This window comes from Podarcis erhardii (genome assembly GCF_964252035.2).
Source record: "Podarcis erhardii genome assembly, chromosome: 1".
Classification (NCBI taxonomy): domain Eukaryota; kingdom Metazoa; phylum Chordata; class Lepidosauria; order Squamata; family Lacertidae; genus Podarcis; species Podarcis erhardii.
Window position 1 is genome coordinate 27,974,135 of NC_138497.1, and position 19,125 is coordinate 27,993,259.

The 19,125-nt window shown below is 42.6% G+C and overlaps 1 protein-coding gene across 1 annotated transcript in view; it reads left to right on the top strand.

The window, feature by feature from the left end:
* STON2 (stonin 2) overlaps nt 1-19,125 on the top strand; it is a 68,782-nt gene that overhangs the window by 14,996 nt on the left and 34,661 nt on the right. Inside the window, exon 4 of the mRNA XM_081859611.1 lies at nt 3,003-3,200. Coding sequence (XP_081715737.1) covers nt 3,003-3,200 — 198 coding nt within the window. The remainder of the gene's footprint in view (nt 1-3,002; nt 3,201-19,125) is intronic.

Here is a 19,125-nt window from a genome sequence, read left to right on the forward strand (position 1 = left end):
TGTGTTGTTGCTCCCGTCAAAGTTGAGATGTTGGCAACTGGAGAAAGGGCATTTTCAGTAGTGATACCCTGGTTGTGAAATTTTGCTCCTCCAGAGATACTTGACTGGTACACACTTTGCTAACTTTAGAGTACTGGGTAAATATATTATTATTATCATCCTGAGTTTTTAAGGGATGATATGATACTGATGATTTTTACTGATGATTTTCGGAACACAGGAAATATGTGTTCCTGTGTTAGCAACACAGGAAATATACTGAGTCAGATTATTTGTCCGTCTAACTTACTATTGTCTTCTCTGACTGGCAGTGGCTCAACACCTGCTACCTGATCGTTTTTTAGGTGGAGATGTCAGGCTTTGATCCAGGGGCCTTCTGCAGGGGAAGCTTGGGCTCCACCATTGTGCTATTATTTTTATTTAAAAAACCCTGTTCTGTGATTTTAATTATTTTTTTAAATGCTAATTGTTGAATTTTTAAAGCTTTGTTGTTGGTTTCTTTGAAAGAATTTGCTAAAAGTGTTATTTTAGAAATAACACTTAATTTTTTCCCCTCCGAAAAAATGTTTAATTATGCAAATGTATTGTGACACTAGTCCTGGGAAGGGTCACCAATGGCATGGGAAATAGCCATGTCAGTCTTACAGCTCATATGGTACCCTGATTACTTATGCTACCAATGCAGCAAGGAACTCGGCTCTGTTTCAATTCTCTCTTATAGTGACATCACAATTCAATCAGATAAACTGCTGGGCAAAGCTGCACCCTGGAATGTAGCGAGGTATGAAAAGTAGAGCTAGAAAAGGCCTATTGTGACATCTGGATCACACTCCTCTCAAGGACTTTGTCTGATTCTAAGTGGCTCAAGTAACTACGACTTTATCTCACATTCTTGAGGAGGCATTTTCACAGCAGAGCAAACTTCACATAATGCCGATTGTGCTATCCGCTCTGAAACTGGCAAGTCTTGAGTAAGAGAATCGTACAGCTGAGGAAGAAGGAAAGCAATAACTGAAAATGATGAGAGCTTGATGGCATGCTAAAATTGGAACAAATTGTACTATCTTCGCTGCTGGAGGAAAAGTTTGCTATAAGCTCAGATAGCTGAAGATTGAGGATGTATGTAATATAACTGGAACAAATTTGGAGAGAGAATTCTCAAGCAAGCTATTCTAGATATCATCCACATCATACATGTAAAGCATTGCTTTTAAGAGTAATAATGAATCCTGGGAACCGTGGTGCTAACCTCATAGAGCTGTAATTCCCAACACCCTTAACAAATTACAGTTTCCAGGATTCTCCATGACGGTTAAAGTGGTATAATAGTTCTTTAAATGTATGGTGTGAGTAGAGCTTGCTTCTAAAGACTATGAAGGTACGTTCTTCTAACTGTGATTTTGGACATTTCAGATTATAGATGCTGTTTGCGCTTGAGGCTTATAAGGAAACATATCTCTGTTCAGACATTCTAAAATAGTGTGTACAGAGAGGAGATGAGGATCCCAGCTCTCCTCGCATCCCATGTATTAATAGCCTCTTTGCAGAGCAGGCAGGTATGCGGTTTTCATAGGTTTTTGTATACACATGTATAGGAAATGGGTTCCCTCAGTTCCTGCTTTCTGTAAACACACATTTAGGTATTTGCACTGCTTATATAGAACCAGCCACTGTAACTTAGGGTGATATTCAACACTGCACTACTATTCTGTCAATGCAAATATTTTTGCTTGCTGGATGGAATGTTCTCTCCCATCTTCTCCCCACAGGCTGATCTCCCCAGAGCAGATTTGGGGGAAAAGCATGGAGGTGGGGGGGAAGCCCTGTTACACTAACTGAAGTCCTCTTCCAGGACTTCCATTAGCCTACCAGGTTAGTTGAATCTGGCCCACAGTGTTCTCCAATGTGACCCTTTTCTGCTGGCACCAATTCCCTTAAAAGACTCTTAAAACTTCCTGGTAGCCTAGCATTAGGTGTGAGATTGTCACCAGTACTGGGGATGGACCAAACTGTTAACTAAGGGCTAATTGTATACATAAGGAAAAGCTGATATATTGAGATCCACACGTGCTTGCTGATGGTTTCCAAGGACTCAAGAGATGCTGTTGCTGAGACCTGCCTCTAAAAGGTTTTTACCTCAGACCAATTTCCCTGACATTCCTCCCCAGCCAAATTCACTCAAAACCCAGTTAACTACTGGGTACAATCTGCCTCTGACCCAAAGCTCCTATGGTTGTACTTCTGGCTTCTTGGACATTTCCCCTGTTTTAAAAAACCTGCATGTGTCCTCTTCCGTTAAAACCTTTACACATTGCAGCCTATTAGCCTAACTCAGCCACTGACTGCCTTCTTCTGATCACAGCCACCAAAGCATTGTTAACACACTGGGGAAAAATATACCATAATATTCAGGATTTCGCTGTCCACTTTCGCTTCAACTTTCTCTGTTCTTCGCCTCACACCTTCCTCATCAACTGTCGTTCCTGACTGACAGTTAAACTGCCCATTCTTCACTGACTAGAGCCTCCAACCAATCAGAGCCTCAGACTCATCGAATTTACTTGATCCCGGGCCCGTCTATAAATATTAAAAGCAATTATCTCTTTCCCCTTTCGGATCTTGTCTCCAAGCAGCTACTGCTAAACAGTCTTGCACCATAGTAAACAGCACAAGGCCTTGGACTTTGACATTTACGCTCTGACATTAACAGAGGTTGCAGAAATCTTTTTTCGAAGCACAAAACGCGTGGACAGACATACACAGCATTCCTCAGTCTACAACATGGTAGCAAGTGTTTTGGTTTTATATTAGAAGGCTTATAGCAAATGAGGAGCATTGATAGCAGCTAGCCTGCAGAATACTCAGGCAGCATTTCCTCACTTGAGGGAAACTTGATATAAGATGTTCTGCACCATCCAATTCCCTCTTTTGTCATGACTCACCTTTCCAGAACCCTTTTTAGGCTGCCTAGTTCCACAAATTTCTTTCTTTCTTTTTTAAAGCCTTCTCTCCAAAAACATTCTGCTGGACGTGTCCCTCTTCGGGATCTTCTGAGAGAAGGCCTCTCACGTCAGACAACAGTTGGACAACTACTTCTGAGAACACGAGCAGCCCCAGTTTCACACCTTCCTATACGGACCTGCAGTCCATAAACACTGAAGACCTGACCAGTGGCAGAGCATCTGCAGCAGACTCAACCGGTAAGCAAGCTTTGTGCTTCCTTCCCCTTTCATTGGTCACATTTCCCTAAACAAATTGTTAACATTGGAATCTAAATTTGCAATGAATCCTGGATCAGCCTATTACAAATGCAGTATCATGATACGAGCTACAGAAGATGGCTCAGTCACCTATTAGTTACCTTATTCTTGGTGCTCTTGCTGAACCCAGGACTGGCCTACCTGTTTTATTAAGTCTTTTAAAGAACAGTTTAACCAAACAAAATAAAACAAGAATAAAAAGTGAAATAAATAAAAGGTATACTATATCATTATATGAGTTAACAATTACAATCCCGTTTATACTTCTCTGATGTGCAGGTTTTATTATTATGCTTATTTTTAACCTACTATATTTTGTGTAAAAGTATTCCAGATGTGTTTATACGTGTCCATGCAAAGTCTACATCTCTAATCAGTCTGTTCATAAGTTGCAAGTGTAGTCATATCTTCAGTCCACTGATTAAATGGAGCCGTACACTTATCTTTCTGGTGCATCGGTATCAGTCTTTTGGCCCTAGTAAGGGATGGCCCATCCATGAGATGGACTGAGGCAGCCACCTCAGAACCCCACAGGGCAGTGCCCCTGTGTGAGCCCCGCTCACCCCACCACCACAGGAGAAGCTGAGAGAAGCAGTGGTGGCTTCCATTGAGATGTCTCCAGAAGCCACCACTGCATGACCCTGGTAAGCGAGGATTTGGCAAATAGGAGGCAGTGAGGTGGCACCTTCCCATTTTGCCTCAGGGCCACCCCGGCTGTGCCAGTTGTCAAAGACCACTTGTGAGACTTATGAGAATGTTTTACAAATCAATTTAATCTGTAGTTAAAATATTCTAGTTCCTTCAGCACATTCACCTTTCCTTCACTGACAAGGAGAAACTTCTAGCCCCGCCCCCTGGGGGGGGCAAGAATCTTTTTTTAAGAGCTAAAGAAGACCTGATAATGTTTATGTCTTTAGCCCTGATCTTCCTGCTGTGCCCTTTCCTAGGCCAGATGAGGACTGTGGCCCTGGGAGGACTTTAACCTTTCCCCCCTCCCATGATGGCTGCTTATTGTGGGAGGGGAAAAACATGTACCCCAGGGCTAAAGGCATTATATAACTTCTCATATACTTTGGCCCTAAGACAAAGGAAAAAGCAGAGAGTGAATCAAGACAACCTGTGGAGATATGTGATGAGATCTTTTGACTTTTTTTTTTTAAAAAAAACAACTTTTACTCAGCTGATGTGGGGGGCAGACTTTTGGTCAGAGCAGCAGATCTGAGGGGGGAGTTGTATAACCCTTTCTGTCTGTGTCATTTTTGTAATCTAAATCCCTCCCCCCTTCTCAGCTGATATGAGCCTTACTTGGGGGATGGGGTGGAATACAGATAGATTACCTGCTTCCTCCGTAGATTTTGCTCCTGTAGGATAAATAGTAGCTGGGGCATGGCTGGTCTGATTAAAATCTGAGTCCTCCACAGCTACTTTAAAACTACATCTGTTTTGGTCAAGAGAGAGAAACAAATTGGCAGACCTGCATGATAAAAAATAATCAGAAGTAGATTCTGCCTTGCTGGAATGTTAAGCTGTGCCCCTGATATGCCCAGAGGTAGAAAGCACAAATATTTACACTAAAGCACATGAAGCCTGTGTTTGATCAAATTAAAAGCTGGACGTGGTCTGTGGCTAATTCATGTGCAATACATATGTGGCCTACTTCAGGGCAGTGAGGTGAACTTTTGACAAGCTTCAAGGATAGCTGTCCTAGGTTTAGACCTTCACCTTTCCTAGGTAAAATTTACACAGTCACATACCAAGCAACCAGTGCTATCTGAATATTGTGGGAAGGATTTGCAAACAGATAAAAGTGTATTTACAGGATTTATCATGCTTACTTTGGGTCTGGGCTCTGCTATGCAATGTGGAAAGTCAAATATCTTTGCAATGGGCAGGAGTTCAGTTTGAAGTAGGGCACAGTTGTGTCAGACTTTGTATGGAAATTCTTGGTCTTCTGCTTCTGATTGAGGGGGAAAGAGCAACACAGCACCAAATTGTTCAGGTCCACAACTGCAAGATACCGAGCACCCCGGAAAGCGGGTTTAAATCCTCAGGAACTTCCTTTTAGTTTTACTAACAAGGAATTGGAAAATGTGAGCAACAGCTACTGAAAAAGTAGCCTGACTTCTAAAGGGTATATGACTTCAGTGGCTCAAAAATGACTAAGAGTAAGCCAGGACTGGGCAAAGCTCTGCACTATGCAGGGCAGAAATGTATGTTTGAAGAGTTTTAGGGCATCACAGTGAGCTGATTTCTCATGGTGAATTAAATACATGACTGAGAATCTTGCACTCTCTTGATGTGATCTTTCAAGTGGCTGGAAATCAAATTGGTGAGGTTTTAGCAGTAGCACTAGCAGCTATTACTTGTAACTTGTTTCATATGCTCGAGTTATTGGAGTGGGTGCGTTGCCAACCATGAACACAAAGGTGGCATTTCCCATCATAATCAAGTAGTGCTTGATCCTGCTCTATCCTCAGGAATGGGCAGGACCACACATTGAGGGGGGGAGGGGGGGTTCTCATGCTGAAATAAGAGATTCTGCTTCTTTGCAATATAATGTGGTTGCCTCAAAAGCATGGGAAAGGATGAGGAGATTGTACCGGTAAGAAGCACAAGAATGTGGTTTAGCAATGATGAGAGGTTTAGAGGATCGGTTTTAGGCCTAGCTGTTCTTAAGCTAATTGGAAGCAGATTTAGTGTAAAAGGAGAAGGGAAAGTCAGGGGGAAATCTTGTAGGCTCAGATGTTGGCTTCTCCTCTTGTATGATTTCTTCCTAGATGCTCAGACAGGGTCTGTTGCAGTGTTTTTTCCACTTGGGGGGAAAATGTCACTAAGATTGAGTATCAGTGCGTGTGGTGCATCATTTTAGATGCTCTGAATCCAAGCTGGCCATTAATGATGGGTATAATAATGCATTAGGGATGTCCAATTTAATTCTTGCTCTGTATGATAGTTTGTATCAAATATGAGTCATTCTAACTTACCTGTTTGGAGACGAGAAAGCCCTAATATATAAATCTTTGTATTTATATGTCAAACCCAAAGTTTCTGATCTTATTATTGAAATCAAATTACCTCTTTTCTTTCTTGTTAAAAAACAGCCAGGGGACCATGCAGTGTTCACACTTTTAGATCTTTTAAGCTCCCTGTTTTGCTGGATTTTAACCCATTTTTTAATTGTCCATTCCTGTAGGTGGTCTTTCTCTAATGTTGTTCATGCATAACCTCCTTGCAAATATAAGAGGAACAGTTTGTTTTTCACTCTGAGGCCAACTACTGGACGTATCAATGGTTTGATTCATTATAGGGCATCTTCCTATGCTCCAATTTCCCTAGAAGTTTGCTTCTGTCATGAGAAAAAGGAGACAAGAGAGAACTGAAATTAAGGATGGGAGGAAATGCCCTTTTTGCTGTAGATCCACGAAAGTAGGGAATCAGGGCTGTTACGACCCAGAAGAGTTCGTATGGAACTCCTAGCCAGTTGGAAGGCTTCACAGTCAGAGCCTGTTGGAATTGGAAAGAAGAAAAGTAGGAGACTCCTCTCTCTTTCCCAATCATCTTATGCTCATGGAATGGCTGAATCTGCTGCTTCCAGTGGAGAGATTTGAGTTCTAGTTCAGTGGCAATAATTTGGTTCCCTATGACTTTTATTTTAAATCCTTTGGGCAGTTCTTACCTCAAACTCCAACACTGTGTTTTTTTTGGTTTTTGTTTTTAAAAACTTGATAGCGGATTGGAGTTAAGAGTGGGTTAGCTATTAAGAGTGAAACTTCAAAGAAATTCCTGTGCGTGTTTACTGCAGATTGGGTGATCTCTGCATTACATACACAAATGGCAGCAAAGTTTGAGCTTTTGCCTACTATGAAAGAAACGCAGTGCTACTAAAGAGGATTTGCTGCTCTGATCAAGAGTTTCTCGGGTGGACCTGGCTTTGGGTTATGTATGAGCATGTATCCCATCTTTACACTGGGACACAAGGTTATGGCATGCCTGTTCACAATATCACGATCAATAGGGTTATTCCTTTAGTGCAAGGTGCATTTTGACTTGTTCTTGGCGACTTGTGTTTAATACAGTTAGTGACTCATCTATATTGTTATGCTTTTATAGATCCTATATAGTGCAATAATTCCCTACTTCCCCTTCTCATTAACAAGCTCACACACTCTGGAGGAGAACAAAGCATTGTATTTTGCCACTGGGATTCTGGCTTCTTTGGCTGAAATCACCAGTTGGCTTGAAATCTGAGTTCCAGGCTGCACTTGAGTACAGACACCTACTGGCTCCAGGCTTGAGGCTTACAGATAGTTATCACAGAGGCGCAGAAATGGGAATGGAAATTAAAAAGAGCACTACTGTAATTTCCTGAAGTGCCCTGAAGCAGGTTTTGGAGCAAAGACAATTTAACCCCTGGGCTGCCTTCAGCGATTTTGGAAATGGGAGAGAGTAGAACCTTCCTGATGGAAGGTTCATGGAAATAATTGATCACACTTCAGATTTAATGCAGAATTGAAAGCATAAGTGTGACCTGTTGAATTCAGTGGACCTTTTTTTGAATAGTAATATAAGTGTGCTTAGGACTGCAGGATATTTATTTTATTCTGTTTCATTTTAAGGTTGAAATTACACTGCATCATGTTTACTATAGAAGAGCCTCTGAAGGTACTGAAGTGGATCGCAAATTGCGCTTTTGGCTTAGTTGAAATCCCATTTCAGCAAGTTACTTATGAGAAGGGGCCTCGCTCCCAGGACTCACGGAAGGGCAATGATCATAAGGAGCTTTGAAATTTGTTATTGTTTAGTCGTTTAGTCGTGTCCGACTCTTCGTGACCCCATGGACCCCATGAACTACAGATAGTTATCGCAGAGGCGCAGAAATGGGAATGGAAATTAAAAAGAGCACTACTGTAATTTCCTGAAGTGCCCTGAAGCAGGTTTTGGAGCAAAGACAATTTAACCCCTGGGCTGCCTTCAGCGATTTTGGAAATGGGAGAGAGTAGAACCTTCCTGATGGAAGGTTCATGGAAATAATTGATCACACTTCAGATTTAATGCAGAATTGAAAGCATGTTTCCTCATAAGTGTGACCTGTTGAATTCAGTGGACCTTTTTTTTGAATAGTAATATAAGTGTGCTTAGGACTGCAGGATATTTATTTTATTCTGTTTCATTTTAAGGTTGAAATTACACTGCATCATGTTTACTATAGAAGAGTTTCTGAAGGTACTGAAGTGGATCGCAAATTGCGCTTTTGGCTTAGTTGAAATCCCATTTCAGCAAGTTACTTATGAGAAGGGGCCTCGCTCCCAGGACTCACGGAAGGGCAATGATCATAAGGAGCTTTGAAATTTGTTATTGTTTAGTCGTTTAGTCGTGTCCGACTCTTCGTGACCCCATGGACCAGAGCACGCCAGGCACTCCTGTCTTCCACTGCCTCCCGCAGTTTGGTCAAACTCATGCTGGTAGCTTCGAGAACACTATCCAACCATCTCATGTGTCGTCCCCTTCTCCTTGTGCCCTCCATCTTTCCCAACATCAGGGTCTTTTCCAGGGAGTCTTCTCTTCTCATGAGGTGGCCAAAGTATCGGCTTTAGGATCTGTCCTTCCAGTGAGCACTCAGGGCTGATTTCCTTAAGAATGGATAGGTTTGATCTTCTTGCAGTTCATGGGACTCTCAAGAGTCTCCTCCAGCACCATAATTCAAAAGCATCAATTCTTCGGTGATCAGCCTTCTTTATGGTCCAGCTCTCACTTCCATACATCACTAACTTCCATACATCACTTTGAAATTACTTGCATGTGAATAGTTCCATGTGAATGTTGACAATCCCTGATAAATGTATTGAGTCCTGGGGCTGTAGGAGGCCACTTTAAACTGTTTCAGGCCAATGATCCACCTGCCTCAGTATTGTCTCCAATGTTAGCAGCCCTATAGGATTGAAGATGGGAGTCTTTCCCAGGTCTAACTGGAGATGGCAGGGGTAGAATCTGTGGCCTTCTGCATGTGCTCTTCCACTGAGCTCCAATTCTTCCTCCCCCCCCCCCCAAAGTCCAGCATTCACTGCTGCATGTCCTTACTTGTGAGCTATAGACTGGTAAGTGCTCACAGTCTTCTTTTTTTAAAACAACAACAACATGAATATATCCTCTGGTATACCTCCATCACTCAGAAAAGGTCAAACTGCATATCCATGATTGGATTTTCCTTCTTTGAAAAAGCTCACAGGAGAGGAGGGATGTTATGTAGTGAAGTTTCACCCTGGGCCAGCAGGGGGATACTGTATATAGTTTTCACTCAGGTCTGTAGATAGTTTTCACTCAGGTCCACGTCAGTTATTTTAGGCGGGAACTCTGGGCTGTTGTTGCTACAATGTTGACAGCCGGCTGCCTATAAAAGCAGGCCGGCTGAGCTGTTTGCAGTCAGTTCTATTCCAGCTTACAAAATAAAGAGCTACTTGGAGAAATCGCTGTGTCGTCTGCTATGTCAACCCACAACTTAACAAGGGATGTTATAACCTTTTACTTGTTCATCGTTTCCCCAGTCTCATCTCCATCCTTAAGGTGCAGCTAACTCCCATTAAAGGCAGGCAGGGGGGCGGGGAATAGTCAACAAGTACATATAAGTGCTGTTAACAGCAGCAAATTTGGAGCGCAAACTGTGTTAGTGTCTCCCTTTTACTGTTGTTAGCCGCTCTGAGCCCAGCTTCGGCTGGGGGGGTGGGATATAAATAAATTTTATTATTATTATTATTATTCACCTGTAACTCTCTGCAGTGCGCAAGAAACACCTGTGCAGAGTGTTGACTTCTACATCCATGTTCAAGCAGATTACACGCCTTGTGTTTTATATACAGATTAAAAACACATGCCTTGTGTTTTATATACAGATTCTAGCTAGTGGAATTGCACCTGTATGCCTCTGAGTGAAAAAGTAAATACTATCTGTATAAGGACTAAGGACTGGGTGTTAGAACGAGGTGGGCAAAAGCAAGGTGATGGCCATTGTCACTGATTCCGAAGCTCTGCAAAACAGACCTTTCCTGTACTGTAAAAAGACTTGGCTCTGAAAGTGGGGCAGTTAGATTCCCCCATAGTGCTTTGCAGAGGCTCCTTTGTGGCAGGGTGTTCTCTAATCGTGCAGTATTAGGATCTGGTTGGGAAGCTTTGCACAAAAGAACTTAGGGGCTCTGGAGGCTTTGCTTTCATGAACTCATTTCTTCTCCTGCTCCCGGGCTGATTTGTTTGCAGAGGCTCGGTTGCCTCAAGCAACGTAATATCAGTGTCAACTATGGGGTATCCTTGGAGATCTGCAGGATTCCCTGCAAACCTTTTCAGCTATTAGCCTTTTCAGAGGATGAAACAAATAGGCATTTTCTTCAGTAGGAGCTATTGCTTAGTCTCCCCTTCCCTTTTCTTTTCTCTGCCCCACCCCACTTTTCTGAAGTATGTAAAAGCAGCTTGGTGTGTTTCACAGGCAGATACTGTGAACAGTGTAAAGCAATGCCTTCCATGCCACAATCTCTTCTGTTAGTCCTAATGCCTTCGCATCAGTCTTTAGCCTTAGGGAGAAGCAATGAGTGAATTTGCAATATGCCTGACACCTGCCCATGCCTTAGTGCTCTTGCTTTCTCCCTGAACTCCCCTTTCCCCATGCCAACTGGGGCCATGTAGAGGCTACAGTCTTCCTGTTGCTTCTCCTTCTGCTTGCCCCATCCCAGCGGATAGCAGCATGTGACTACCCCCCAAAACACATACATACATACACACAAACACCCACACACCCACACACTTTTTTGCAAGGCTCTGCAAATCCTATCTTTTCTAGAATTGCAATTTTGTGTGGGTGGTGCAAGTGTTGTGATGGCGGGTGATGATGTTGTGTAGTATGGGTGTGTGAATATATTTGTGGTGTGGGGAAATGAATGGGTACAGAGGTTGTACCCTTGGGTTTTACTTGTCCTAAACAATCATTCTTTTCTTCAGTATTGGAGCATGAATCGTAAACAACTGCTAAAATGCCAAATGAGGGGAATTGCACCCTGTAGTGAGTGAATTATCCAGAACTCACATTTAAGCTAAGATATATAATGCCAAATTTGTTAACTAATTCTAACAAAGAGATGTTTTGGTGGGTGGGAAGGTTGTGAATAACTTGAAGTCAGTCATACAGGAAATACAACCTGCCCCCATTGTTCTTCATTTCAGTACATTTCTATTTATTTATTTATTTATTGGTCTTAGAATTGTGTCCATTTATTCTCTTATGTCTGTCCAGTATGGACAATGCAAATGGCAGAAGAGTTTCCTTGGAAGGTGATCGTTGACATGATATTAGCTGTGCAAGTGAAAAAGACCTTGATAGTTATGGTAGGGCCACTGAATATCTTTGCAAAGCTGCAATGCTTACTTCATTAATCAGTTTGGTTAGCCAATTAAAAATCTTTTGGAAGACTGAATAGGTGCCCCCAATCAATGAGATAGTAAGGATACGTGTATCTCTAATTTATAAAAGCTTATAGTGGCAAGAGCAACTGTAAAAGGAGTATCCTGTCCTGGATGTGAGAGAGGGCGAAATGTCTCTTTTAAATGCTCTGCGCATGTATGCTTCATCTAAAAACAAAACAGTCCTTGCCTGTAGATTTATGCATATTTAATTGGTTGGAAACTCCTATGAGAAGCTGGAAGAACCCTAGTTATTTTTGTTACAACATTAAGAACTGACAGGCACTCTCTTATAGAGCCTTGTGCTAGCAAGATAAGAATTGTGGGAGACAAGAGTTTGTCTTATGGGTACAGAGTTTATCTTTCTGGAAACTGAAAGTAGCTGAGCTAACTGCAGTGATGGAACCTTTTCCTTCATTTCTTTCAAGTATTCCTTCCTCATTCGTAATTAGTTGGTTTATTATAAAAGAATTACAACCCAGTTATAATGCTTTTTAAGCTCTTTTCTTGCTCAGATATGTAAAACTTTGGAAAGAGGAGTGCTTATTTTTCCCCACATGAAGTTTGAAAAAAATTCTCTGCTGGCGTGGTAAGGCATTTCTGTGGCAACCCATTAGCCCAAGCAAATGCCATCCTTGTCCACAGCTTTACACAATGTAATTCCCTGTTATTAAATACAGCTGCAGGTGAGCAAACACTTCTTAAAAATGCAAACGGTTCCCTTTATTCAGTCTTTCTTGACTCTCCGTCTCTTAACCGAGGGATGAACTCTGTGGCACGGTTATGAATTTTAAAGGGAGTTGAGCAAAGCATTGCTTTGAAATTAGCCTCCATTGTGCCTTCACTGAAAAAGCAGTAGAGCAGCCCTTCTGCCTCGTAATCTCTGTTAATAAGGGTGACTGAGCACATCTTCATTAAACTGTTGGTGTTGCTGTGATGGGGGATTTATTTGGCCCCAGCCTTCTTTCAGATTCTGACCTCGATGAATCAGCCGTAATGCTCACACTCTGAAAATCTTTTGTTGCCTTGCTGCTGCTCTGAGAGCAATTAGTAGTAATGCACAATATATTTGGGGCTAGGGAAGAACCCCAACACATTCTTCCTTTTCTTCTCTTTTTTTAATGAGGGGGGCCTAGCTGTCATAGACTTCAAAGTTCACTTGATTGATTGAGCACCATGTTAGCTCTTGTACCTAAAAACCACAAAAGACCAGGAGAACGTGTAATATTGCCCCTGAATCATTTTCTTCCCCCATACCCTGTTTGCACACTTTGATTGCCAAATGTAGTGAGTTCTTCCGTGTGTAAAATATAAACGGTTTCCCCACAACGAAGGCAATTCTTGCAATATGATGGCCCATCCACAGATTGCGGTTCTGAACAGAAGAGCAGATATTGGAAGTAAGCCATGCTCTTCTAAGTGTTTAAGGAAATCAAGCTTATTGCGTTTTTGCAGGGCTGCTGCTTAAGACTGGTTAGAAATGGGGGCAAAGAGATTTTCGGGGGAGCAAAAGTTTTGACATGGATATACGTTGAAGTTCTGCAACCAATCTGTTTTGTTAGCCACTTTGGGCTTCCCTTGGGAAGGATAAGCAATAGGTAACATATTCAGAACATGAAATATGTTTTGAATTGCAAAACTGGAGGGTATATTAAGAGTGCTAGCTATTGAGGGGGTTCTTTTAATACCCCATAACAGCCGCAGCACTGTTATCAACATATTAGAAGAACCATGGTATGTAGACCCATGCAATGCTTATAGTAAAAGTTGCTCTGCATGTCGAACCTATGAAGTGGCCCAAAATAGGTCATGTGGTCTGAAGAACGCAAGGTAGAGGACGCAGCACACCACTGCTCTGAATGGCACCCCTACACAGATGTCCATAGTTGACCCTTTTTCTGGTATATTGTGAGTCACACTACCCTCTTGTGGCCACAAGGTGGTGTTACCAAACTTACATATTCCACAACATGGGCTGCAGCTGCCTTCCATTGAGTCTGTCTTTTGGTTCTTCTAAGTATGGTCAGCACACTGTACAGCTGACACCGCCTCTTATTGCACCACAGTCAAATATTAGCCACCTTCAGACGTTCGCCCACAACTTTGTACCTCTCTTCCATCCACCCCCTTCCCTCATGTGCTGGCTTTGGCGCAGAAGTGCTGGCTTGCATTAAGCCAAAGTTTTCAAATGTGGGACCATGAGAAGGGCTTCATCCCCGATCCAGGAACTCCAGCATGCTAATACAGGGACGAGCGTTGCTCCGAGATGCTTGAGTCCCAAGTTGTTTAGGTGGCAGTACTTTAAATTCAGCCCAGAAGCTTATAGACACCCATTGAAGATCTTTCAGTATTATGTGATCCCTGATGGCCGCTCCAGATAATACTCTGACAGGCACACTTGGCACTAATTGTAGTTTCCAGGTCAGTTTTAAGGCAAGTTCATGTTGAGTGTATTGCATTAATCCAAGTGGGAGGTAGCCAGAGCACAGGTCACAGTGACCAGGTTATCTCTGTCTAGGGGCAGCCATAGCAGACAAACTTGCCAGAGCTGGAAAACAGCATTCCAAGCCAGTGAAGCACCCGTGTCTCTGATGTCAGCTCCGTGTCAAGTACTTCCAGATTATTAGAACATAGGAACTTAAAGAAGACCCTTCTGGAGCAGGCCAATGGCCCATCTAGTCCATCATCCTGTACTCACAGTGGCCAACCAGATGTCCTTGTGGAACCCACAAACAGGATCCGAGCACTTGCCCCTGCTGGCTGTCAGTGTAGACAGTTCTGAGCTCCTAGGGATTAGATCTGGGATCTGCTGCAGGCAACAAAGTACTTGTTCTTCCTTATCATTGGCAGAAAGGGGTAGATACTGTGCATATACACGTGCAGTGTTTTCCCAAATGATGCTTTCGGAATCTTATGTATGGGCTGTCAGAATATCAGTAGTGCTAAGTCTTAAGTCTTGAGAGGAATACAGCATGAGAGCGCTGGGATCCCCTTCTGGGTCTATAGTTAAAAGTCAGCAGGTGGTTCTCTTCTAGCAAAGGTTTAAGACCGAAAAGCAAACTTTGGGAGAGTCGCCCTCTGTCTCTCTCCTAATATATTCATTTGTCATAGGCAGACACACAGCGTAGATCTTAAATCCTGATTTTAATTGAAGTTGTCAGCTGGGGGAAAGGAGTGATTGGTGCTGATGGCATTGCAAACAAAGCTGCTTTAAGATGTTTCTACGAATGATTAGTGGTCTGTGTTTTAGCTGGAAATAATTGTTATCCTTCCTCAAATATCATTTATCAAAAATGCCACCTGCCAGTGGCAGAATATAAGACGAGCTAAAGGACCAAGCAGGATTTATAATCAGTCCAACATGCCCAGAAGACAAAGTCGGAATTTAATGTTACCCAAGACAGATAAATTTTTAAGGGGTTTAAAACTTTAAAAACTGAAATGAAAGAAATGCCTAGTTCCTCATAAACTGTCATTTGTGGCAATGGAATGATACAATTTGAGGGTGTTTTTGAGTACAGTGGTACCTCAGGTTACATACGCTTCAGGTTACAGACTCCGCTAACGCAGAAATAGTGCTTCAGGTTAAGAACTTTGCTTCAGGATGAGAACAGAAATCGTGCTCCGGCAGTGTGGCAGGAGCAGGAGGCCCCATTAGCTAAAGTGGTGCTTCAGGTTAAGAACAGTTTCAGGTTAAGTACGGACCTCCGGAACAAATTAACTACTTAACCTGAGGTACCACTGTATATGCAGAGTGCATCTCTCTCTCACACCACAGGGCAACCATAGCCTGCCATGTTCGATATTAAAGCACAGGCTTTTCTGTGTCCTAAAAGTGTAGGGGTGGGGGGCAAACTGCCTTCCCTTCCTTCTCTTTCTGCCCCTTTCAGAAATTGCTGCACACATGCATGCCCACCACACAAAAGGTTATCCAAGCTCCAAGGATTTGGAGGTGGTTCTTTTGCTGCCCATTTCCTTCTATTCTCCACGGGTGTGCCTTGTTTGATTTGAGAGTAACCTGCTGCACTTTCCCTCCCTCACCCCCCCCCCGCCTTCTGCCCTGCCCACACTAACTGAGCAGGGCTGACTGACAGGCAGGCAAACAGCCACGGGTCCTGCTCAAGCATGTATAATGCATACCTCCCCACACCACTCCCACAAGGCAGCCTCACTACGCAAGCAAAAGGGAGCCCCGGCTGGCTTGGCAGTCGTTCTAAAGGCTAAACTGACACACAGCGCCATCTCCCTGGGGTAAGAGCCGCAAGGTCGCCTGGCTTGCTTTGATTTTAAACGGGGGGGGGGAGGCAGAGAAGGCTAGCAAGATGGGAAGCGGCAAAACAAGAAGCAGATGTTGGGGGGGGGGAGAGAAAGAAAACTTTTGAGTGTGTTGACCCATTGCCTGCAATACACTTGAAGCTGTAGTGCTGAAAGACTTAACTGACTCTGTAACCCGAGAGCGTTGAAATGGGGTCTGGACTGTTTGCTTTTAACTGGACATTTGAGCCGGGAACCCAGAAAGATGCGAGCGGGTTGCCCTTTGCACATCAACACCGTTTTTACAAAGCTACTCTTCATGGATCTAGCATTTGAGGAAGTTAGCCTGTAAATGTGGCGGCTTTTAGAAAAGGAGCTCAAGGTGTAGTGGTTTGGTCTGGTTTCCCTCCCAGAGAAATCTTGATGCTCTTAGCACACAAGACCATGTGGAATGGAATGGTCCAGGGTTTATTTGTTGGTTCCTTCTCCCCTTTAAAGAAGCAAGCAAAAAGAAAGGGGGAGGGGAGAAAAGCTGGGCTCTTCTTACAGTAAGATAATTCCTGCTATAATGGCAAGTGTCTTTTTATCTTACATTTGTCTATGTGTGTGTTCATGGGGAAATCAAATGCGATTTTCACATGTTAAATCAGTTTTTGCATTTCTCTGCAGCTGTAGTCAAATGCTGATGGCCCCATTGACTAGAAAGGATTTTTGATTTATTTATTTTAAAGGGCTCCGTCCACATTCTGTACTACCTTAATATTCCAAAGTGGTGCATTCCAGACTAAAAGGTGCTTTGGGTATGACTTGTGAGAACACCTTTCTGTTAGAGGTTTCCTGAGGGTGCAATGCTATGCTGTGCAATACCTGGAAGAAAGGCTGTGTGAATTCAGTGGGACTTTCCTCTGCTAGCGTAAAAGATGACTCCTAGTGTGTGAAAAAGAATGCAGGGAGAGTAATTCAAACCAAAAGTCAGTGTAGATTCTAGCTTATGCAGGGTTGCCTTCAAATTATAAGTATGAATAGATACACGCACACACTTATATAGACATACTTGTTATTAATAATTTTAAAAACTCTGAATACTTTGTTGGGGTCTTAGGTTTTGTAAATAAGTGAATGTATGAATTGGTTAGATCTCCTGACTGCATTATCTGGAGATGTAACTTCTGACTTTTAATATTTGTTGAACACTCATTGCCGTGGTTTGTGGAGTAATGAATCATGGAATTCATAAATGTCCCGAACTTTGGAAGTGATGCCCCAAGCAAGGAAAGGAAAGCAAAGGTCCTTTGAAGGCAAGCTCATGTTGTTAGGTTGATACTAGTTTCCTTCAAAAACAAGAAAGGCCTTGCCTGTTCTTATTTTTAAACAAGGCTTTGATCGCCAACCTGATTACCATGAAGAGCGTGGAAATTCTGGCAAAGCATTTGTGGACACTCCGTGGGGTTAAGATTTTAATGCAATAAATGATAGCGCTTCTTTTTACAGTGCAAAAGTGTTTTGAAAATTCCCTAAAACACGGTGCCAGGTTTACACCACATTTTTGTGAATTTTCAAAACAAACGGCAAGGGTACCCTTTATTTCTTCATTCTGTCACCTACTCTTTACCATATTGCTTTCTCAAACTTGTAATGCCACATATTTAATAAGTTGAGCCCCATCAAATTATGTGATCTCACCCCTAAAGAATTCCTTCCTTTTTGTCTTTTTGATAGGTCAGAATGTTTCTAAAAGAGAGTCACCTTAAAGTCAGTGGAAGGTTGTTGAAGAGTAAATAAGTACAATATACAGCTGGTGAAAAAGAGCCTCCAGCTCCTGTGGCTGGAGTAGATATTTGAAAATAGGGGTGTTACATAAACTAAACTCTGCTCCTTTTTTTAAAGTGAAATGTTGGGTGGGAATGCACAATGTGAATCTGTAGTAATTGCTAGTGGCTTTAATTTGTTTTTGTTTTCAATTGGAGTCTGGACGGCATCCAGTCCTGTTATTAGTGCTAGGGCTCTGCCCAGGACCATGTAAATTACTAATATACTTCAGAGCATGTACAGAGGTGCATTTAAGTCACCACTAATCAGTGGTGCTCTCCGGGCAGATGCCCGGAGCCCCACTCAGCAGAACATCAAGAAGGTCCATCAGACACGGTAGGGCTTGTTTACCTAATTTTTAAGTAATGCACATGGCCAGCTAAAGAGGATGGGGCATAAGACAGTTAAGTTCAGAGCGTAAAATTACCTAACTGCACCACTGTCCTTGCTTGACCACCCAAGCCAAGGCATCTCACCTAATAAAACAAGGGTTCCATGCAAATAAGCCCAGCTTTCAGGCAAGCTTCAGCACTGTCTCATCGTTTCTGTGGAAGTTAATCCCTGCAGAGAAGCCTTTCTACAAGTCACTCCCAATATATGAAATCATAGCATGGCAGAAGGGTTGACACACTTTTTTTCCCCCTTGAAGAAATTCTGTGCATATGCTGAGAATCAGTTTGGCTCTGCGTGCCTGAGTCTGTCCTATGAGGAAACAGGGATATAAACTCAATCACCATTTTGATTCTTATATTTCTCTTCCACCCTTCCTCCAAGGAGCTCAGAGTGACAAATTTGGATTTTGTTAAATGGTGGGAGCGAGTCTTGGGAACAATACCACAAAGATTTGGTGCTTCTATTGGCCATTGCTTACACTAGAACACCCCCCTCCTAAGAGTAACTCTGAAGTATGTTTTAAAAAATTAAAAGGTGGTGCTTCAAAATTTAACAGTTGGAATAAATGTTTAGAATACTTAAGACGTTAGTTTCTATGTAGGACTACTGCTTTCTCTCGTTGATGTTGGCTAGTTAGGCAAACTGTAGAATCAGCTGTTTAGTGCTGGACAGTACATTCTCAGATGTTATCCTCAACCCCTTCACTACCATCATTGTCATGCATGCAGAGTGGGGGGGGGGGGCTTGGAGCTGTTGTGGTTTTCCAAAGACAATAGTCTTACTCAAAGCCCTGTTTATATGTTCTCTAATTCAAGCTTTATTTTGAATCCTCATAGCTCATCCTCTGACATTGATGGATAATACTGGTCTCTGTATTTGTCTCCTGATTTATTTAGTTTGTTGAGGTATAGAGATTAATGCACGCAGACAACCCCAAACACTGCATTGTCAAGCTTTCAGGTGTGAG